Source organism: Argiope bruennichi, chromosome 11 (assembly GCF_947563725.1).
Source record: "Argiope bruennichi chromosome 11, qqArgBrue1.1, whole genome shotgun sequence".
In the NCBI taxonomy this organism is placed as follows: domain Eukaryota; kingdom Metazoa; phylum Arthropoda; class Arachnida; order Araneae; family Araneidae; genus Argiope; species Argiope bruennichi.
This window is the reverse complement of record NC_079161.1, coordinates 51,424,177-51,449,024: the sequence shown is the minus strand read 5'-3', so window position 1 is coordinate 51,449,024 and position 24,848 is coordinate 51,424,177. Positions and strand designations below refer to the sequence as shown.

General features: G+C 29.3%; 1 protein-coding gene across 1 annotated transcript in view; it reads right to left on the bottom strand.

Moving 5' to 3' along the window:
* Positions 1-20,847, bottom strand: part of LOC129957290 (cilia- and flagella-associated protein 36-like) — a 48,395-nt gene extending 27,548 nt beyond the window's left edge. Inside the window, exons 1-3 of the mRNA XM_056069553.1 lie at positions 20,640-20,847; positions 16,752-16,816; positions 11,801-11,908 (exon numbers count right to left, since the gene is read on the bottom strand). Coding sequence (XP_055925528.1) covers positions 11,801-11,908; positions 16,752-16,816; positions 20,640-20,832 — 366 coding nt within the window. The 5' untranslated portion in view covers positions 20,833-20,847. The remainder of the gene's footprint in view (positions 1-11,800; positions 11,909-16,751; positions 16,817-20,639) is intronic.
* Between the last annotated feature and the right edge of the window lie 4,001 nt (positions 20,848-24,848).

The following is a 24,848-nucleotide window of genomic DNA, read 5'->3' as shown; positions in this document are numbered from 1 at the left end:
GATCGCTCAGGTAGCTTAGCTGTTGCTGTCTTTTCACCACATTCTCTATTGCTGTGGGTAAGTTGCCAGTTTCGGTGTTCATACAGCCCGTCTTATATTCTGTACATAAGACATGCAGGTTTACTTAAGAGAGCCACGGCATTACGCTGTCCAGTGTAGAACATTTTTACTAGTAAAGCACGTTGAGGTAATCTAGTCACACATCATAGTCAAGAACGAGCAACAGGTCGTTTATTCTTCTCTTTTTACAAGGAATGCATGGCACTGCTCTCACGCTCTCACTAGGAATTTTATATAATCTATCCTGATAAGCAAAGTTATTCGCATATACGATAAATATTATACATGATACGTATAATATTTCCCCTATCGGCAACTTTTAGTGCTATTTTTTTTTTCGGAATTCATCTTCCCATGCCTTTCATAGTCTGTATATGAAATGTGGTTTCATTTTGTTCTTCTGTTTTAGCCACTAAACAGGGAAAGTTATTTTATAGCCACCCTATACATATGGACAAAATACCTTTGAAATACTAGCAAATTTATTCATATTCAACACAGATACACAATCTCTACCAATAATAAAGACGAAAGTGAGCATAGTCTGTGTGTGTTTTGGTATTCTACAAGCCAGATCATTTGTTCTACAGCTACCAAACTTAGCACATGTATAATATGGACAATAGGAATGCGCACTTTGGACACATATTTTACATCTTAAATTAAAATTTTGATCAATTAAAAATTTAACTGTATTTTGGCATGTTTCGCTATGACTTTTAAAAATATTATTGCACAAAAATAAATTTTACACGGCTTCAAAATGTACCAATGGTACCAATTTAGTAATCGTACGTATTTTTCTTGAATTTGACCCTTTTTTAAACCTACTTTACAATAATATATTGCTCTTAAATTCAAACTATTTTCATTGTTCCATCCAATATTTAATCGCTTGATTTTCTTTCACTATTGGATTTTATTTGTACCTATGCAGTTCACAAGATGAAAAAAAAAGTTATAATGCCGCTAAATTTAGAAGATAGATGACGCTTTACATTTTTAATAGCGCTATGATGTCATGGGACTGGTCTTCATGAGAAAGGTTCATCTACATTATGAACGAGACATATATAAAGCAATTAAATTACCACAGCTTTAATACTTGATGATTTTTGTGATATCATGGACATGGAGTTGTATCTAAACAATTTGTCTAAAATCAAATATAACGAAAATTCCCAGCGAACCAAGTGGTTGCTAGAGGCGACTAATTTCAAATACGAAACCACTAAAGTTGTAACTTTAAAAAAGAAACTCGACATACATTGGAGTCACATGAAAAATAGGCATAGTTACTGTGCGTTTTATTCATTGACCCACCTCGTGGCGTACCAATATATAAGAGTACTCAAGGCAAATACTAAATCTGCGCCCTCTACTTTATATATATATATATTGATATTTTAAACTCTAATTTAATCCTAATTAATTTCCAAAACTTTATCTTAATTTAGCCCATAGTAAAACATTCTCTTATTTCCTGATCTAATTTCACTTTCGGTTTAATTCCTTTGTAAAAATAATACGCCATCATTACTACGTATCAAATGAAAGTGATCCCTTCGTTGCCCTTGACAAAGGTCAACACATGTATTCAATCTCCACGTGGCCGGAAATCCCAATATATATCTGAAATGCCACTCTCATTTTCTTCTGACTTTTAGTACCGAGGAATACAAAGATTGAGAGTACAATTAAACCCAAATAATAATGAATAAAATATTTTTTTTTAATTCATATAATTTAAACAAATAACTTCACGATGATTGCTATATATCAGGATCCCTTGAATGTAAAATGTATCATTATAAATGTATTAAAAGAAACGCATAGAAAACAAATTTTTTAAAGTCAGTTCGGCAGTTTCATGCTAAGCTAACACAGATAAACTTTTCCATTCTAACTTTTATAGTTTACAAAAGGCCCATATAAAAATTCAAATAGTTGTTAGTGAGGAACTTTTAATACATTAAAGAAATACGAATTGGCATTTATTTATATAATATTTTAAAAAAATATAAAATGTATAGCAATCCTTAATACATAAAAAAGGAATATATATAGAAATAATAATGAAAAAAAAATTACATATATTACTTATTTGCCCTTAGGCATTATATAGAATCTCTGAATATTGAAATAAAAACTTTGTTAACTCATATAAAAAAATCATTCAAAAGTCTTGGTATTTCAGTTAATGACTATGATAATTGGAGAGGTTCGATAGTGACGACGGACCTTTTTTGGTTTTTTAAAGATTTTATTGTTTCTCCGCTTTCGGGAGTTGGTTTGAGCCTTGCCTTTCGGCGTGCTGCTACGTCGATGATGTTACAAAGACTGATGGTTTTTTACATATACCGCTAGAGGGCGTTACAAGTGAGAGGCGGGGCAACATGCTTACGTAACAATAATATGCAGAATTATTTCACGCATATCGTTAAATTTATTTATAAACATTTACAGTTAATAATGTTAAATAATATATCTAGCATCCTGTGACAAATGTAAGATGCACCGCATGAAATAAAAAGAGACAATTACACAAAAACTCGAAAGATCTCTGATGAATTTATATCAACACATTATTAATTTGTTTATGACATGTGAAAGTGCACTTTAGTATACACACATAACAAGGAATATATTTCAAAAAAGTTTAAACAATTTTTAAGTATCAGAAATGTTATTAATTCGACTTCCTCGTTTTCATTAGGGCTGCGGTGGCCTGGTAGTAAGGGTTCGGCTTCAAAATCACAGCGTTTCAGACTCGATACCCGTTTCTACCGAAGAACCATCGTGTAAGGTCTGGTGCATGTTAAATCCGTCAGGACCAAACGCCCTTCAGCTGATGTGATGTGGAAGCTCGGAGATACGGGCGTCACCCTCGTCAACTGACCGCGGTTCAAAATTACGAGGTCCGTCCTAAAGTAGCCCTAGTGTTGCTTTAAAAGAGGACGTTAATATAACCAAACTAAACTAAAAAAATCCTCGTTTTTATCGCCATGCAATTAATTATGATTTCGATGAAATCAATTCATACTCAAATAGAAGTAAATTACAATCTTTACTTGACAATATTATGATGGAAAGCATTAGCAGAGCTGTCTCATAATTTAAAACTAAAGAAATACATTTAAAAATGTGTGCGCGTGGTAAAAACATTCAATTGATGTTTGGTTACTCTATTTACATCTTTTTTAATCATAGTATAAATTTTTTCTGCTTAAAATTTCCATGGTAGATTCTTAAATTACTCTCTCGTATACATAGTATAAAGAAACTATAGTAATTGTCAAAAAATTCGAACTCGAGATTTTGACGAATCTCCAAGTTTCACAACTCCCTGAGCTCGAAAAATGTCCATCTGTCTGTCAGTATGTGTCAAAGATAACTCAAAAACTAGATAAACCAGAAGACGGAAATTTAGTATATGGCCTTTATACCAAATTTGCAGATTTATATCACATTTTGAGTAAAATCTATTCAGAGGAAATCTGTCTGTCCGAATATAAGTTAACACGATATAAAATAAATAGAGTAAAAGTTTGAACCAAATCCAACAACGGTTTGATTGTCTGTGTGGACTCTCAGAAACATGTAAACGCGATTACACAAAAACGCAAAGACTTACATATATCAAATTTGGTATGTTTTGCATGCTTTCTAGAAAACTACCCGTTTTCTTAAGCTTCAAACTGTAGCATGCAGAGCATCTTAAATTCTTAAAACTAAATAATACTCCAAGCAATTTAGAATTCCATCGGCTTGTTTATTCTTTCTACATAACTGCGTATCTTACAAACATTGCCAGATTCCAGAAGGTTTACAATGGATCATCAGCTATTATACTAAAAATAAACGAAGTAATATTAACAAAATATGTTTATGAAATAAAAAATCGTTTGCTTTTACTTTTTAATAATATTTTAACAGAAATAAAAATAGTAGCAGTTATAAAATGTCTAAAAAGGAATCGTCTGCTAAATGTCTATTAACAGATTTAGATTATGATATTTACCGAACAGGTATGGGAATCTGTGACTGCAAGTGACGTTTTGTGTCAAATTCTTGTTTTAATAGGTTGAGAAAAACGTGTCTAAATCACAAATTCGATTTTCGGATATTATTTAACGCATGCCAAAGATTAATTGCAAATAACTCATTAAGGATGACAATATAGATTCAATAAAACTGAAAAATTCACACAAAAAGTTAATATTTCGTAAATATTGTATGCAAGACGTTTATTATTTCTGGTTTCTCACATTCAAAAGCATTAGTCCAAATTGCAAAAGATCTTGTTCATAATACTGTTGATCTCTTTCGCTGATTAATTGGTCTCACTGAATTAAAATAAATTTGATTATTATTTCAGGCTTATTTACGTCTAGACTGGCGCCGCTATTTTTCATAGTCTTCTTTTTCATATCTCTAACTAGGAAAGCTGCGAAATTTAGTTTTATTATGAGTATTTTGCCATTTATTATTTTATTTTGAGATAAATGCCTCTTATCTGAATCATAAATAAGCTTTCTAAAATTCATGCTTTGATTTTCAAGAATGTATTTTCATATATGTTTTACTACCCAAAGATTTGAAAAATGACTAATTTCCGAAACATATGTAGGGTGTTCCAAAAAGATTGAAATGTGGTTTAATTCTTTACGTATTAGAGATAAGTGGACGATATAAATTGCAATATAGTTCAAAATAAGATGCAAAATAAAGCTACGTTAATACAAAAAAATTTTTCGCCGTTACTTTTTAAAAAGTTACACTTTTAAAATTTTTATGCAACCCCCTCTAGACAAATTTGGTCAATTAGAGAGTTTTTCTTTTCCATCGGACAAAATCATTAGAAAAAAATTTGGAAAAACTGAAATCTACGATCGCAAATTTCAATTTAATAATATGAGAACATTATTATTTTTTAAGTCATTATTTGTCTGAATTAATTTAAGTCATTAACCAGTTTAAACCAGTTTGAAACAATCACAAGACTTCTCTATCGGTCTCTATCCCCCCCTCTCTCTCTCTATTATATATATATATATATATATATATATATATATATATATATATATATATATATATATATAATGATAATTTTTATAAACTTCCATTTTCAATTTTTCTAGCTGACGAAGTTTTGGAGCTCGACCGATTTTGAGATGAAATAACAGCTATGACGTCATAGTTCTACGTCAACCTTTTAAAAACGCATCTGCTGTCAAAAAAGCATACGTAATAATAAAGCAATACTGTTTAAAGCAGATTAACCTTTTAAAAACGCATCTGCTTTCAGAGAAGCATGCATAATAATAATGCAATGCTGGTATAAGCAGGTAAAAAAATATATGCGATTAAAAGATGATGATGAAAATTGCCATGAAATTTGCCGTTGTTAGTTTCCAGAAAAAAAAAAATTGTCGTATGCCATTTTTCACATCACGTAAAACGCTGTTTCTTCAGTAAAAATAGGGATCATATACAAATTGATGTAGGAAATTTTTAGATAAAAAATGCAATAGCGTGTGTCAAAAAAATCTCAAATAACATTTAAATAAAGATTTAATAGACGGAGATAAACATTGGTCTGCCAATGCGAGCAGCGTTCAATTTCAGTTTATGTCGTTTCGCAGTTCGTGCATATAATAAAAGAATCGTGCATCTTAGATACAAATTTTATAAAATGTAACTTCGAAAAATCTTGTGAGAAAAGAAAATCGTCTGCATTTCACCGTGCAGTTTTTAAAAAAATATTTTAATATAAATATTTGAAACGTCTAAATTGCAGTTAAATGAGAAAATAAATCGTCTGTGAATTAATTTGTTAGATTATCATTTTGAAAAATTATGATATATTTTGCAATAAATTACTTGCATGTATTTGTTTTGTATTTTAATTTTTACAAATAAAAATGGCAGTCAGAACATTAAAAAAATATTTAAGAATACTTGAAAGTGCCGAGAATATGTCCTAAACAGGGAAAATGGGTTTTAATGTAATTATTATACATTTTGTATTTTTATAAAATCTCACAAATTTTATTTCTATTTTCGTATATGGTACTTGTTACGTAAGCATGTTGCCCCGCCTCTCACTTGTAACGCCCTCTAGCGGTATATGTAAAAAACCATCAGTCTTTGTAACATCATCGACGTAGCAGCAACGCCGAAAGGCAAGGTTCAATCCAACTCCCGAAAACGGAGAAACAATAAAATCTTTAAAATACAAAAAAGGTCCGTCATCATTATCGAACCTCTCCATTCTGGTCCTAGCGATCCGGAGACGAATTAGCGAAACTATGGAGAAAAATAAAACTCAAAAAGCCAAAGAGTTAAATAGAATCCGTGGAAGGATAAAGGCGAAACTAACAAGTGTTAAAAAGTTTGTTGAAAATAGTTCAACGGTTGAAGAAGAAAATAAATTTATATTCACCTGTCAACAAAAGCTTGGAATTGTGGAAGAAATAAAAAATGAATTAGAAATTTTATTCAAGGATTATTTAGAAATCGACGAAGAAAAACGTTCTACACTAGGCGATTCAAGAGAAATGGCGGAAAGACGTTTAAATTTACTTTGGAAAAGATTAGATAAAAATAAAACAATGGCAATGCAATACAAGGCTTTTATGGATGAATATTTCCAGTTGAATCATATGGAACGAATTTTAGATTCTCCTGAAATTGCCAATAGCGAATATTATATTCCTCATCATGCTGTGTTTCGCCCAGAAAGCACATCAACACCCTTGCGTGTCGTTTTTGATGCATCTGCAAATTCTAGCAGTGGAGTTTCACTTAATTCCATTTTATTGAATGGCGGAACAGTTCAACAGGAACTATTTTGCATCATTCCAAGATTCCGAACATATCAATTTGCATTTAGTGCAGATATAAAGAAAATGTATCGCCAAATTTTGGTCGCAGAAGCAGATGGAGACCTGCAAAAAATTCTGTGGAAATCTAATACATTTGCTCCTGTGGAAACATACAGACTACGGACTGTGACATATGGAACAAAATGTGCTCCATTTTTAGCCACCAGAACACTCAAGGCATTAGTTGAGAAAGAAAAAAGTGAATTTCCCCAAGCATCTGCAACACTTCCTACTGATGTTTATGTTGACGACATTTTAACTGGTTCAATTAACTTGCCAAAAATCAAGGCTTTACAACAGCAGTTAATAGAACTTTTAAGTAAAGGATTTATGCAACTTCACAAATGGGTTTCAAACCATCCTGGATTATTAGGGAATAAATCAAAACTTAAATTTTGAATTTCCAGACTTAACAACAGTTAAAAATTTAAAGACGTGTTATCATCAAGAATCCCGCCACCATAGACCTACATTGCTTCTGTGATGCCTCAGTTAAGAACTACGGTGCAGTCATCTATGTGTGCTCAATAAATAAATCCAGTGAAGTGAAAACAAGTCTTTTGTGCAGCAAATCGCGAGTGTGTGAAATCAATAATGACTTTATGAAAGAAGTTCAAACTTTTTGTGAATTGAATTTACTAACTAATATTTCTACTAATTTTATTTGTAATATTTTAAATTTAAGTAACAACTATACTAAAATTGTAAGTTATCTTTTCAGATTTATTAATCATTTGAAGTGTTCTTCTAAAATGTAAAAAAGGTAAGATAATAATAATGGAAATTGAAGCAGCATCCAACTTCATGGTAAGCAAGGTGCAACCTTCTGAATTTTCAGAGGAAATTAATTATTTGTCAAAATGGCAAAATTAACTAAATTAGTACAACAAGTTTGGAAAAATTAGAAACGTAATTATTTGAATAATTTACATCTAATTTACATTTGGCAGTTTGCTAAGAATAATGTAAATCTTAATGATATGGTTGTAATCAAAGATCCAGATTTGCCTCCATATAAATGGAGACTGGGTAGAATTCAAGAATTAATAAAAGGTTCAGATGGTTTAGTCAGAGTTGTTGTAATAAGAGTTTTGAATGGTGTTATTAAAAGAGGCATTAGTCAAATCTGTTTACTTCCAAAAAATTAATTGGATTTATATGTGTATATGATAGTAAATAATATATAGAGACTTTAACTCATTTGTATAAATGTGTATATATAAGAATTATTTCAGTATTATTTTGTGTAAATTTATATATAAGAATTATTTTAGTATTTTTTATTTGTTTTTACATTTACTCATTTTTTATAATAATTCTGTCGAATTTATTGTGATGTGTGAAATTCATATAGTGTCTGAATATTGAAATTGTGCAATTTCAAGGCGGGAGTATGTTACGTAAGCATGTTGCCCCGCCTCTCACTTGTAACGCCCTCTAGCGGTATATGTAAAAAACCATCAGTCTTTGTAACATCATCGACGTAGCAGCAACGCCGAAAGGCAAGGCTCAATCCAACTCCCGAAAGCGGAGAAACAATAAAATCTTTAAAATACAAAAAAGGTCCGTCATCATTATCGAACCTCTCCAGTACTTACGCAGCACGTTCACTTTTATATAATTTTTTACTCAATTTTAAAGATGCGAGTATACTGTTTTTTGTAATGATGTTTTTGCATAAAAAAATTTAAATTGTCTAGTTAACTACATTTGTCTAGAGGGCTCGCATAAACATTAAAAAATTAAAAATGCGTAACTTCAGCAAAATTAACGAGATTTTTTTTTATTAGCATGGTCTTATTTCGTGCCTTATTTTGAATTACTGTGCAATTTAAATTGCCCATTTAACTGTAGTACTTAAAGAATTAAACCGCGTTTCAATCTTTTTGGGATATTGAAGATTGAAAGATTTTGAAATTAATGCCATTGTTCCGTCTCGCATTCGGAACCCTCCTCACCTTTGCGCATGCGTCAGGAGCTGTTTATTTTGTCAATAAAAGGGGCGAGAGGAAATATGAAAAACGATGATTACATTTAGCAATAATGTGATATAGATTATTCGCAAAATTAGGAGGTGTAATAATTGGTCATCTTTCTGCCTATCACCCCTTAGCGAAGTACTATCGTCGGAAAGTGATAGTCTCCAGATTCTGAAGCGAATTTATCTCTATTTATTTTCTTAGCGAGTGTTCATTGCTTTAACGACAATCAAAAATCAAAGCTAATTCTTTTTACTTAAATCTTAAAGTTATAAAATCTCTACTCCTTTCTTTTCATTCAAAATAAAAATCAAGTGATCTAGTATGCGTTATATTATAATTTATTCTGTTTATTTCATAACAATAAGCTCTACGCCATAAGTTAATAACCATACGTTTCTAACAAGTAATTATTCTCATGGGAATTTATTGTCTTTGAAAGTTATTAATATTCTCGCATTTTGGTGAAATTGTTTTAATTTATTTTAAATCTTGGGACTAACAGCTTATTAGAATTTTTTTTAAATATAATGATTAGACGCCTTAATTCTTAGCTCCCTGGAAACTGCCCCAGGGCACGTGCTCTGCCTACCCCACTTTAGTTACGCCATTGGTTCTATAACAAAACATGAAAGTCGCGACTTCTAATTTATGCTAAGCAAAGCGGATTGTGTTATAATCATTATCTTTATTTATGACTAGCCGACCTTGGCGACCAACTGGTTAGCCAGGATTAATGCTCGCTAACTAATGCTGATTAATTTTCCAATTAAATATTTTAAGTAACATGGTCTCTTAATAGCTTCTTTAGCAAAATATTTTTAAGCTTCAAATTTTATAATCAAATAATTCATATTATTTATAGAAGCCTTACGATATTCTATTCTTTGCATTATGCATCGTTCTAATTTTCTGTCAAATCCTGTAAAATTTGAAATTTAAATTAAAAAGGAAATCCTAAAACTTCAATGAATACAAAAACTTTTTTTTAAACCAAATGTTTTTTTAAAAATATGTCCACAGAAAATCGAATTCATCAGCATTTATGTCTTATGAATGACTAGTATAGAATTTTTTTTTATTATTTCAAAGAAATATTCAATAAAGAATTATCTGATTCATAAAGAAAATTAAGTTTTCAGATTTCACTTTCAAAAGGACTTAAATGTGGCAAGTAATATTTCATTTTATTTCAGCCAATAAATATACTTCTGAAAACAATTATGAAGTCTTAATTTTATATAGTCCTTCAATTCTATGAATCATATTCAGTAAAATAATCCACACAGTAAAATGTTTCAATATTCTGCGAGCAAATCTAACCGAGTTATAAATCTTTGAATGTCATTATTTTAGGACAAATAATAATTCATTATGTTAGATCAATATGCCTTGGGGAAATTCCTGGTGTAGATCGGCGTACTTTCTGCTCGACGATCGATGGAAAAAGTCTTAATTCACACATTATTGTAATAGAGCAGACGTATTTAAATTTTCTTTACTCAATCAGTGTTAGTCGCAAAGGGCTGGAACTTTTTTGTTTAAAATATGAGAGTCTTAAGAATATTTTATTAAATATGACTCACAGAACAGAGGGTCTGTATAAAAATGTAAAATTCGTGATTCATCAAAACATTTATTAATTCAAACTTGTTTTACTGTTATATGATTATCCTCCAGGGATTTCTATAGATATGATAAAGACTTACTGTTCGAAATAATAAGTATAGTATCGCTTCTCTAGAAGGCACAATAATCGTCTGGGGGTCGAGTTACCTCTATTCTGGTGACGGAACATGCCCCCAGCAAAAACGGTTGTGTTGTTATCGACGATAGCCTATAGATATCAGACTACTGTTCCAATATTAATGACATGGCGAGGCGATTATGATTATCCAGTTTATTTTGGACGCCAGAGATATTTTTTTAATAATTAATAAATTCAAAGGCATATTTCCTACTGAGCAGAAATAGGTAGTCGCCTAAGGCCACTAAGCTGAAAGGATGTCGCAAGCAAGTCGATTAAAAAAGTGTATTTTTCTAATTCTCACATAATTTTTTTTAAAAATGCAAATTTTAGGAATGATAAAACGTTAAACTATCATTAACACTTAAATAAGTATAATTAACTAGGTTATTATATGTTTCATTAACCTAACAATATTTACAAAATGGACTGCAACTGTTCCAATAATTATTCAATAATATAATATAAAAAAGCATGGATGCGGAGTTGGTTCTATTATCGTCCCGTTTTAAAGCAAAACTAAGGCTACTTTGGAGCGGACGTCATAATTTTGAACTGCGGTCAGATGACTAGGATGGCATCTGAGTTGGCACCCCTCTCTACAAGTTTCCACATCACGCCAGCGGGAGGACGTTTGGTCCCGACAGACTTAACGCGCAACATACCCGCCTACAGGAGTGTTCTTTGGTGGAATTAGGCCTTGAACCTAAAACCCTCTTGTTCCGAAGCCGAGTATTAACTACCAGGCCATCGCGGCTCCATGGAGAAAGGGAAATTTGGACTTATAAATAAAGGAAAACAAACACATTCATAAAGTTAATAAAATAAAAAGGTATTAATCTAATTAAATCATTATGTTAAATATGTGCTAAAACATGAAACTAAACTGACCATTTCATTAAAAGAGTAGCTTAATAATATGCACTCCCGTAAAATGCCTAAATGCACCACGAGCTAAAAATATACGGGAACTGATTTAAATGGTATCAATAATTTTATAACAACACACATTTTAAAAAGGAGAGTTAACAAGACTGTACTTGCATCTCACTCAAAGTAAGTTCCAAAAATATTAGAGTGTTTCCATTTTAAAAATGAAGTTTGCATAATAAATGTAAATCGCTCACCTTCCTGAATTGTGAATGAATATTTTTTTCTGTCTCGCTGCAAGCTTTCTGAAAATCTTCTGGACTAATACCCAGATCTTCCATATGGCTGCTCAACATCGTATCTACCTGTGAAACAAATGAAGTGATTAGGCAAGCTGAAAGGAGCAAAAGTAGAATAATCAGGGGGTAATGGAAATAATAATTTAGAATAATCAGGGAATAATGGAAATAATAATTTAAAATAATCAAGGGATAATGGAAATAATAATTTAAATTAGCTTTATAATTTAGAATAATTAAGGGATAATGGAAATAATAATTAAAATTAGCTTACTAATTTAGAATAATCAGGAGATAAAATGGAAATAATAATTTAAATTAACACAATAATTTAAAATAATCAGGGGATAATGGAAATAATAACTTAAATTAGCATAATAGTTTAGAATAATCAGGGAATAATGGAGAATAATAATTTAAATTAACATAATAATTTAAAATAACCAGGGGATAATGGAAATAATAATTTAGAATAATTAAGGGATAATGGGAATAATAATTAAAATTAGCATAATAATTTAGAATAGTCAGGAGATAATGGAACTAAATTTAATTAGCAATAATTTAGAATAACCAGGGGGTAATGGAAATAATAATTAAAATTAGCTTACTAATTTAGAATAATCAGGAGATAAATGGAAATAATAATTTAAATTAACAAAATAATTTAAAATAATCAGGGGATAATGGAAATAATAATTTAAATTAGCATAATAGTTTAGAATAATCAGGGAATAATGGAGAATAATAATTTAAATTAACATAATAATTTAAAATAACCAGGGGATAATGGAAATAATAATTTAAATTAGCATAATAATTTAGAATAATTAAGGGATAATGGGAATAATAATTAAAATTAGCATAATAATTTAGAATAGTCAGGAGATAATGGAACTAAATTTAATTAGCAATAATTTAGAATAACCAGGGGGTAATGGAAATAATAATTTAAATTAGCATAATAGTTTAGAATAATCAGGGAATAATGGAGAATAATAATTTAAATTAACAAAATAATTTAGAATAATCAGGGGATAGTGGAAATAATAATTTAAATTAACAAACTTTGTGTTTTAAAAAACTGTACTTTTTGGGTTTATATATTTTACTTTCTTGTATATGAATTAGAACTATAAAAAAAAGTATTGCAATTACCAAGAAGTTCGAACTGAATGTATTGATCAACTTTGTGATTTAGTCTTCCTTAAGTTTGAAAAGCACATTTTTAGAATTACGTCTGTCTGTCTATCTAGAATAACTAAACAAACATAATAAGCCAGGTCAATGAAATTTTATATAATTCCGAAATTGTAGAGCTGCAACAAAATTTAGAACTAATCGATCAAAAAAGAAGATAATTAGTTTGTCTGTGTATGCTAGATAATAATGTCAATAAGGTAGATGAATGAAATTTGGATTATGGTTTTATCACCAAAATTAAATCTGAGGATCCGAACTTACGACCTTCGTGCACCTATCAAACTGATTAAACCATCGCGGGCCTACACTCACTAAAGAAAATAAATAAGATTAAAGAAGATCACTTAAATATTTTATTCTGATAAGCTTATGCAGACGCGAATATGTCAAGTCTTCTTTCACGGCTGTATGGCCGCGAAGTTTTATCCAGGTATTTTGAAAGTTACACGAAGATTGCAAATTCGGATCCTTAATGGAGTTAATCTCTTCGCTCCGTGTATGCTTTCCAGATTTTTTTAATTATTATTTTTGAATACTTTCTTTATTGCTTAGATTTCATTCGCCGCTTAATTCAGAAAGAAATCTGTGTGATAATACCAAAGAACACATTTCTCAATTTTTGGACGAACCCTTTTTTCAAGTCATGAAAAGTCCATAATTTAAATCATAAATATCTCCGCCAATTTTACAAATAAGTCCATGAAATTCTTTCATGTATTCTTATAATGGTATAGAGTACATTTTTATAATTTAATACTTTAACGAAACCTCATTATTTTATTTAACTATCTTCTTTTGCCGCTAGGAGCGCTATAACCTGTTTCAATAAATTCAGTATAGTCACTTTATTATAAGTACAGGTTTATTCTCTGGCTATGCGAGACGCCGTTTTGTATTTAAAGAACTTAAAATATTTTTACTAATCACTCGGTTTACATAATAATAATAATTTCATTTTAACTGTGTTCATAAAATTATTTTCTGCTAACTTGAGCTTAAAAACACCTTCAGTTTCTCAATTGCACGAGTTTCCCACGCCCCTCGACATATAATAACGGTGACTTAACTGTCTTAAACTGCTGACCTAGCAATTCTTTAGTTTCGATTAAAGTGTCACTGATGAAAATAGGAAACCACATTTCTAAATTATTAAAAACCGTTTATTTGTCCTCTTTTTTACTTCCTATTCTTAGCCGCCAAGCATTTCTGTTCAATGACCAGTACTTGAACTTTCTGAAATAATATCGAAATTCGCAATCAAAATTTCCTCAAATAAGATCAATAAATGACTATTTTTAGACGACTGCAAGTTCTTTTAATACTCTACAATGCAAAAGCCGTTTACCAAACGTTATATATATATATATATATATATATATATATATATATATATATATATTAGCAGTTATGTGACCGAACAGAAGAAAAGTTGGAAATTTTAAAATTTTGATTTATTTCACCACGGAAGACATAATTTATGTACAAAGAATAAGTGGCAAATATAATAAGTAATAAAAGAGTAGGTGTCTACATCGCGCTACAAGAGCAGAAGAGACCGAAATTTTTCTCTTTAGTGGTTTTACAATGAAATTTTGAAAGGAATTTCTTTGACACGTGCAGATTTAGGAAAGGGAAATTTAGGTATTTTTAAAAAAAATGTTGTGAGAGTGAAAAAATCGCTCTGTAAATCTGCTGGATTCAGCAGCTTTACAGAGCACGTGGTGAATTAATTAAATAAAAAAAGTGGGAACTGGATCAGAAAATAAGAGAAAATTTTAGAATGAATTAATATAGGCTGAATTAAGATAAAAATAAGGAAATTAATTAGGATTTAAATTAAATGAAGAGATGTCATTACACACAAACACACACATACATATATATATATATAATGCAAAACACATATTTTTGAGCAGTTTCGTGACTAAAAACAGCGAAGACACTTTTGCAATTATAAAACTTCGCTTTATTCCATCCCGGAAGGCATAATTTATGTACAAGAAGCAAGATCGAAAACTAACGTCCTTTAACAAGAGTGAAAGAGAGAAAAGTAAAAGAAAATATTTATCCCGATGATTATATACTGTGAGATTCTGGTAGGGATTTCTTTACACGTGTCGATTCAGGCAAGAGGGGAAATAGGTATCTTATAAAAGAATTTGTTTAGGTTGACAAATTTTTATTCCTCCATTCAGAGCGTGTGAAAATACTGATTTAAGCAATTTTACAGACCTCGTGTAGCATTAATTAAATAAAAAAAGGTGAAATTGGATCAGGAAATAAGAGAACATTTTAGAATTAAGTTAATATGAGTTAAATTAATATAAAAATTAGAAAATTGATTAGTATTTAATTTAGATTCAGAGATATCATTACATATATATATGTAAACATATAACTTTTTAATCAGAAGGCAGTTTCGAAGACATTGAAGAGGCTTCCGATTTTTTGATATCGTTTTATTTCATCCGGGAGTGGCACGCATTATGTACAAACAAGAGCGACGAGCACACACACAACACAGAACGACACAGAGCGGAATGAGGAAAAGCTCATGAAAATTTTATCCCTGGTCTTATATAACATGAGATATTGATAGGCAAAATATTTCAATATTTCTCCACAGTGCTTATATACAATGAGATTTCGATAAGGATTTTCGCTATACGCGCCGACTAGGCAAGGGAAACGCAGAGATCTTTTAAAAAAAGAATTAGTTAAGTCAGCGGGATTTTGTCCTTTCATGGGAACGTGAGAGGGTGTGAGGAGGTGAGTGTGGGAACGACGATGAGCAATTTAGCCGATTTTAGCCGATTCAGCAATTTTGCAAAAATTTTGTTGAATTAATTAGATAGAAAAAGTGGAATGGGATCAGGAAATAAGAGAATATTTTAGAACAGAGGTTCCCAAACTTTTTTTTCTCGTGGACCACTTTCAAAGTTTTACTATTTTCGGTAGACCCCCTGCTGCTACATTTCTACTGCATTCTCAAAACTCCTAAAAAATATCACCCTAAATTGGGGGTATTAAGCAGAAAAAAAAAGTAGCACATTTTCAGTTTCAAAAAAGTAGCACAGCGCAAGTCTTATTTCATCCCTTTGCAGGTCTAAACAAGCACCCGGACGAGCGGGCGCACGGGCGGCACTTTGGAAGTCTTGACATGTGGTGTACACTTGTACTATTATCTAGTGTTCTATTTAATTCTGTGTTTGAACTGAATCTCGAATATTTCTGAGTACCAACCTAGTGAATGATGCTACCTACCTACGTTGATAAGTAAATCCAGGACAAAATTTTTGTTCTTAATTATGAAAACCAGAAAATTTTTCGTGCACCCCCACTTACAACTTGTGAACCCCTGTTTTCTTTTCACATCTACGTGGACCCCCTTGTGGTCTCCTATGGACCACTTTGGGAACCTATGTTCTAGAATGAAGTTAATATAGGCTAAATGTTGCTAAAAATTAGGAAATTAATTAAGTTTAAATTAAATTTTTAAAATATCATTACACACACACAAACACACACATATATATAGTGCATTAATAGAGGAGAGGTAAATAGAGGAGCTCATAAAATCCGAAAAAATGAGCCTAAAACCTAAATATTTTGAGTGTTTTCAAAGCTTTAATAGTTTATTATTAAAATGTTAAATATTATGATAAAAACTGCAGGGATTAATAATTCAGCAATATTTCGTACTTACCAAATTCTTATATTCTTCAAATATCTTTTTATATTCTTCTTCATCTCCGTCGACAGGATCGAACACTGTAAATGAGAAACAATTTTAGAAACGCTGTGTTATTAATATTAATGTAATTTTTATTCAAACTACTGTATGTGCTACATTCAAACTACTGTATATTTAATTACGGAATTAGGTATTTTGAGGTGTCTCTTTTACTAGGAACAATTTAATTGCAGATTTAAGCACATTTTTAACTTGTTAATGACTTATTTTAGATTAATAATTCTTATTTTTTTTAGCTTTGTTAATCTGTACTTTTTTTCATTTTTCTATTATGTTTCCAGACTTCCAAGCCTCCATGTTTAGTTATATTATTAAAGCAGATGATGGAATATCTTGATAACTAAGTGAAGATAATGAAATATACAGGGATCTGACCAATTATATTTGATAAAGAGTTATATTATTACCTTAATATTTTATCATTTGTAATTTTGTAATTTTCATAGATTTATCAATTGAGCAAAAAGGAAAATAATTTTTAAATCGGTCTGTTAGAGGCCTTAAGCAGCTATCTATTAGAAAATCATCTGTCATTATGAATACATTTGTTTATTAATATATTTACTTACAAACTAATATCATTTTTAAAATTATTTAAAGCTTCAGAATTATTATCACTTTATTTATTAATGTAATATTATTAAATACGTAGTATTTGGATTAAAATCGGATGAAAACAAAGCTCGCATTTTCGTTCTTGTGGCAGATTAAAAAATTAGTCCCTCGAAAAGTTTTTAAATAAAAACATTAAAATATTTGAAGAAAATTTCAGTTCTTAAAAAATCAATTTTTTGGATATTGTTTAGATAAAAATGGTTTAACTTTGGACCAAAATTTCATATGAAGTTTGAAATTGCTTTCGTTTTGTGTTCAAGTGAATTCTTGTTTAGAACATCCATATACGGCATTTCCTTATAAACGAATGTTGCAACAACTGTTCGATAAAAGTATCAGAATTTACAATGCGTTATATTCAGAATTCAATAAAACTGTATCTGATTGTTCGTTAAATATTTTTTGGATTGGAAATGATATAATATGTTCGATACTAGTTAATTTTATGATTTGAAGGAATAAAGTAACTAAGTTTTTAAGTGATTAAAAATTAAATTTAAAAAATCAGTAAAAAATTCTGTTTAAAAAAAATTCAGAAACTTTAATTACAGTGGAAATTCTTGAAATCAATTTATGTACGGTATGCTATCTAATACCTAACTGCACAATAATTTATACTATGAAATCACAAGTTTTTTTCTTCTTGCAAAATGGCACAAAATTCCAAATTTAAACTCGAGTCAATGATCTATCATATATCACCTACGGTTGAATTAACTTTATTGATTAATAGAAAATTTACAAAGTTCCGAAAGAATTCATATTTTTTGCAATGTTATATAAATCCTTTAAAACATATATCTATTCTTTCCAAAGTTATTTTGATACATTACTAAAAAAAATATTTTTCGTAATTAAATGATATTTTTGTTCAACACAATACTCTCTTATAAATGGAAATCTGGCAATCAATATTTTTAAATTTAAATTGCCACCTATTACGCCAAAAAACTCACAAATCAAAATCATTTTCATTATACCTGATATTTTTATAGTTTGCATTTGTCAACTGTTAATCAAAAATATTATTACCTTTATTAGTTGGCTAGTGATTCAAACTTAATTCGCAGTGCTTATCCATTATTAATAATGTTAATAACTTAAGAAAAATCTGTAGAAAAATTCTTGTATATTCTAAATTTTTCTCTCAAAGAATTGTAATTTTTTTGCATTTATTAAATCTCCCACTAAAATATATTTTTCCAATGAAAATAGTTCATTTATATAAAAAAATAAGAAAGTAGTGATAGATTTCATTTTTATAATATTTGGGATTTTATTTTTATAAGATTTAAAGTACTATATTATGCATTCATAATCTATCTTATTAATTTGCAAAAAAAAAAAAAAAAAAAAAATGAATTTATTTCTATAGTGGTGTGTTGTGGTTTTCTAAGGAACTGTCCGGTTTTAAATACACTATTTTTAATCTTCACAAACACAGCTACACTACAAAATTCACAAACACTTATTATTACAGACAAAGTAGAAAATTAGGTTAAAGAACAGTATAATGGAGGGATTCCACGGTTTTCAGTCGAAAACATTAGGCGTGAGCACAAGATTGTAAAAGTGGGAAAAAAGTCGACCTTAGGGTGCAGGTCTGCCGTTCATTTGGTTGTCTTCTGCAAAACGCCACAAGAGGGCGCTCTCTGCTCAAGCGGGAAAAAAAAGTGCTACACTTCTCAAAATTTGTAATGAAAAATTTACTTACAACAAAGAATTCAAATTCTATACTTTTTTAAACTTTTAATGATTTTTTTCAAAAAATCTTTTTAAATATTTTATTCTAATGTATTTTAAACGTATTCTTTTGGTAAAAAATTTCAATTCTATCTGGCAATCAATGGAATCTGGCTTTATTTTCAGAATAAAAATAATTTTTCCCCTTACATACTTAATCTAGTTGAAATTTCATATAGTATTATAATCATGCAATGAAAAGTAAATATTCTGAAACAAAATATAGAGCTCGTATGTAGAAAAAAATTAACAGAATGTAATAAAAAAATATTTTTTCTCATATTAGAAAAAAATAAAAAAAAAATATTACAAAATATTAATTTTTTTTTAGTTTATAATAAACAATTTTGATTTTCTTACAACAAGAAATAGTGCCTAAAAAATAATAATATTTTAGTATTTTCATTAGAAAAGTGATGCAGATATTTTTTACGAATTTTCCAAACGAAACAATTTTTTTTTCAGAATAGGTTTTACCTATTGTTTTAAAGAATTCTTCCATGGATCAACGGCATCTGACTTATTATCATAGTAAAAATAATTTTTGGCTTTATATACTTAATTTAGTAGAAATTTTATACAGTATTATAATCATACTATGAAAAGAAAGTTTTCTAAAATAAAATACAGAGCCCATAAGAAGAAAAAAAAATGTATAGGATGCAATGAAAAATTGTTTATAAAATGAAATGAAGAGAAATATTTTTCTCATATTAGATATAAATGAAAGAATTAAAAAAATAATGCAAAATATTAATGTTTTTTTTCTTAGTTTATAATAAGCAATTCTGATTTGCTTACAATAAGAAATAATGTCATTGTGTAAAAGATAATAACATTTTTGTATTTTCATAGAAAAAATGGTGCAAATATTTTTTTTGGAATTTTCCAAACGAAACAATTTTTTTTTCCCCGAGTAAGTTTTACCTGTTGTTTTAAAGAATTCTTTTATGGAAAAGCTTATAATCTTTCTTTAAAAGAATACATTGTTTTAAATAACAACGAATTTAATTTAAGGAATAAGTGTATAATTTTTATAGGAAATAAATATTACTATTTTTAATATTTATGTAATCGATAAAATTGTTTGATAGTTTGTTTGTAGCCTAGAACTTCTTAAGTCAGAAAGAACAACATAAAATATACTGATTTTTTAATGAATAATAATATAACATATACAAAAAGAAATAAAAATTCTATTAATATAAATAAATATTTTTTTATAATAAGAAATACCTAATATCATTTCTCTTTAAATTAAACTAATTTTGCTGTACGTTGTAAATTAATATTAGAATTTTTTTTTGTGACAGATTATGATAGCATATGGAACACCCAAAGAAAATTTACAAAAAAAACCTATACTGTCTAATGAAATAGAGTCAATCAATCAATCAATAATTGCATTATTTTGCCATTTACGTTTGATTTTTTAGATTTGTTTGATTTTACATATTTTGATATAAAAGTGTTTTTTCTTACCGACAGATTTCCTTTCTATAAAAGTTAGGACTGCAGCTTCCCATACGGGACCTTTCAAAAATCCTACCAAGGATTCAAAAACCCATGAGAAATTTTCTTCGTCCGCCATTTCGAATTTGCACGCAGTTCGATGTGAACCGATTTTCGGTGACGGACACTGCCTGGACGTCAACAAACTGTGACCGGTTCCCATAGTTACCTGATAAAACACTGCCACGCACTGCAAGACAGCAGTCTGTTTAAACTCCTGTAACGACCAGATGAATAGAAAGCAAAACTTAAGTTATTTGCCGTGCCCGTTACATTACGTAGGAAACGAGCGACAGCCAAACGATTTTTCACCCCTCTTTTATAGGAAAACTAAACAAAGCTGAAGGGAAATGTTTCCATTTGAGTTTTTCGTTTAGTTATTTTTTGGAGACTCGTGTCTGTGTTTGGTTTGCGATTAGGCTGTTTTTGAGCAAAAAACTGTCCGAATAAGAGAAAAAAAAATGCAAAAAATTTTATGTTGAAAACATTTAGCTGTGTCAAATATTAATTAGACGTTTTTTTTTTCTTTTTTTTTTTTTTTTTTACAAATATTGGTAAATAGGAAAGTAAAATTAGAAATTGGTGCTACTTTTTCTTTTCTTTTTACTTTCTTGAACAAGGAGCATGGGAAGAGAAAATATTGCAATCGTCAAAAAAAATTCTCTTTCAAATTTTCACGTCTCAAGCGTAAATGAATCTAAAAAAATTTCAATTTTTGGTAGGCAAATGTCATTTGATAAGTGTTCATGACACCAAATATATAGTTCTTTTTTAAATCAAATTTCGGACTTAATCCAAATACAGGAAGTCTGTCTGTCTCTTAGACATGATAATTAAAGACAGAAAGAGCTAATTCGATAATGCTTGATTACGAGTTTTTTTAAAAATCAGAATTGTAGATTTGTATGAAATTTTGAAAAAAAAATTCGCCGGTGGGTTTGGAGTCTGACGAAACGTCTCTTCTTGTGCTAACTTAAAAGCACACAGACTTAAATAAATGAAATTTTGTGTTTAACCTTGAAATAAAATTTGTAGATATATGACAAATTTTAATTTCAATCGACAGAAAGAAAAGCAGACAAAATGCATACTCACAAGGGGAGGGAACGGAGTGGAAATCTGAGATCGGGATGAGATTTAATATAATGATAGTATACATTTAGAATGTTCATTCATGAAAATATTAAAGCGCAATGGCCAGTCAATTTCCAGAAAATGGTCCACAAATTTTTGGTAAAGCGTATATACTGATAACTTAACTCCCACGCGGAGGATTCCAATGGCATGGTGGTCTAGGTAACCGTCTCGTATACGGAAGGTCAGGGTTGGAACCTGGCTGGTGCCCTGTTTTTCTTTAATAATTCTTATTCAATTAAAAATTTAAAAATACTTTTAATTAATATGCTTTTAATTTTTTTATCCGAAAATAAATAATTATTACCGAAATACATAATAATAAAATTAAAATTTCGAAAGAAAAAATTACAAATACAGATGCATTTTTAAAAAATTATTTAAATTTAATTAACGCTTTACAGATAGTTTAAATTAATATGCTACTTATTTTTATGCAAGGATAAATGTTTATTATTTTAATACAAACTGTAATTTAATATTTAAAAAATAGTAATAAATATAACATAAATGGTAATAATTATTAATTATAAATACTCACATGGTAAAATTTTTTTTTCAATATTTCTCAAAAACTATCGTATATACATTTATTTTCGATTATATACAAAAACCAGGATGGTAACTATAGTAAAAACATTGGAAACAAAATATATTTCGACCTCTTACACAACTGATAAATGACGATTGCCCACAAGAGCAAGGTTTCTTTAAAAGATATGTGGGAAAACCAATTTCATTTATATTTAAAAATATCTCTTTCATTAGAAAGTTGGTCAGCATACCATGCATATCTTATCTTATTAAAAATTAGTGATGACAATGGATGGGGCACAATTCATTGAATTTTTATACTATCTTCGGGATAATTTATTTCTTGGTCACGTTTGATTAAATAAGAAAAATTTTGTATACGTTTAATATGCTTTGAACCATCTGCCTACGCATTCAATAAATTAACACCTGCTCTGTACTATTTCTTTTGATTACTGCAGTTGGGGACGTTTGCTTACATATTTAACAAATATCAGCTGCTCCCTTCAATTTTTGATATAAATAAAGCTTCGTTGAGTTAGAATTGATAATTTATTGTTATTAAAATCCAAGAATTTGAAAATTAATTGTTTGAAAATGATGCAAGCTAGTTAAATTATCCGTAGCCCTTAATGTTACGTTTTTAATTATTTTTCCTTTAAATATTAAATAATAATTTAAGTGTTAAGAGAATAAGCATTTATCCTTGCATAAAAATAAGTAACATATTTATTAAAACTATCTGTAAATCGTTAATTAAATTTAAATAATTTTATTTTTTTTTAAAAAGTGCATCTGTATTTATAATTTTTTTCTTTTAAAATTTTAATTTTACTATGCATTTCGATAATAATTATTTATTTTTGGATAAAAAAAATTAAAAGCATATTAATTAAAAGTATTTTTAAATTTTTAATAGAATAAGAATTATTAAAAAAAAGAAGAAAAAATCTCAGCCAGGTTCGAACCCTGACCTTCCGCACACGAGACGGTTACCTAGACAACCATGCCATCGGGATTATCGGAACGGGAATCAAGTTATCAGTATATAAGCTATACCAAAAGTTTGAGGACCATTTTCTCGAAATTGACTGGTCATTGCGTTTTAATATTTTCATGAATGAACATTCTATCATTATATTAAATCTCATCCCGATCTCAGATTTCAACCCCGTGCCCTCCCCTTGTCAGTCTTCTTCTTCATGGAACGAAGCACAAACGGCTCATCTAGGAGTTCTGAAAATAAAAGTCTGAGAAATTCTGTATTCGTATTGAGACCTTGTCCAATACGAATTACCCCCCTCCCCAAGAAATTTTATGGCATGGTTGGGGTTGAAATTAATCCTAAGTAAATATATCGAAACATTTTTCACCTATTATAGCTCAGCAGCTGGTCAATACATCTTAATTATTCAAACAAAATAATCACACTTTTTACAAAAACTAAGAAATATAGCAGTTATAAAAGCAATTATTAACAAATGTATTGTTAAATCGTGTAAAAGCATTCGATATTATATTTTAAAATTTAATGATTAACAATCGAGATATATTTACATATGAAAACTCATCAATGCCAGCGGCCCTTCGCTAACGTATTCCGGTCCTGATGATATTAATGGAATAGATAATGATTTTTTTTTCCAATATATCAAATTTTTCGCACAAATATCTATTCAAATTTCTTATTTAAATCTTTTTAATGGATTAAACTATTACTATATCAAATGTTTTCGAGCCGAAAAAAGCAAGATGTCATTAAAAACTTTCGAAATATTAAAAAGAATTTAATAATTTTTTATCGATCACAGAAATGTTTGATTTCTGTGTGTGATATTCACTATTCGAAAGAGCGTTTTTTGTCCAAAAATAAAATTCTTTCATTAAATTTTTCATTGTCGAATTTTGTTCGAAATCCCAATTGATCGTAAACCGATTTGGTTTTTCGTATTTATAATTATGCCAAATCATGCAGTAGTAGAGGTGGTTTATATATGTACTGATATCTCTAAATCTAAATTAAATAAAATTGAAATTAAAGAATAGAATTCATTCATAATAATAGAAAATTTTCTTTTATCTATGAAATGACTGTGAAGAATGTTGCATAATTTGGGGTTAACTTTTTTTTAAAAAAATTCCTATCTCAAAGAATAGATTGCATTTATTTTAATCTTGTATTTTTCGTCCATACTTATCTAATTTTTTTTCTTCCTTTTCGCCTAATCTTTATTGCCCTTTTACGCATGCAATCGATAATTTTGGATACGATACCATGAGATAAGCATTATTTTCAGTCTTTGTGACTGTATGCTGTGATAAGCTCCTCACAGGATTGACAGGGATGGAAAGAACCCGGAAAATACAGGGAAATTTGAAAATCATCTAAAAAAATAGAGAAAATGCAGGAAATTCGAAAATTTCCTTAAAAAATTAGGGTAATTTTTTTTATTCCATCTAAAAAAAGGCCGATCAGTGAACACTGCAGAAATAAAAGATCGTAGCTATAGC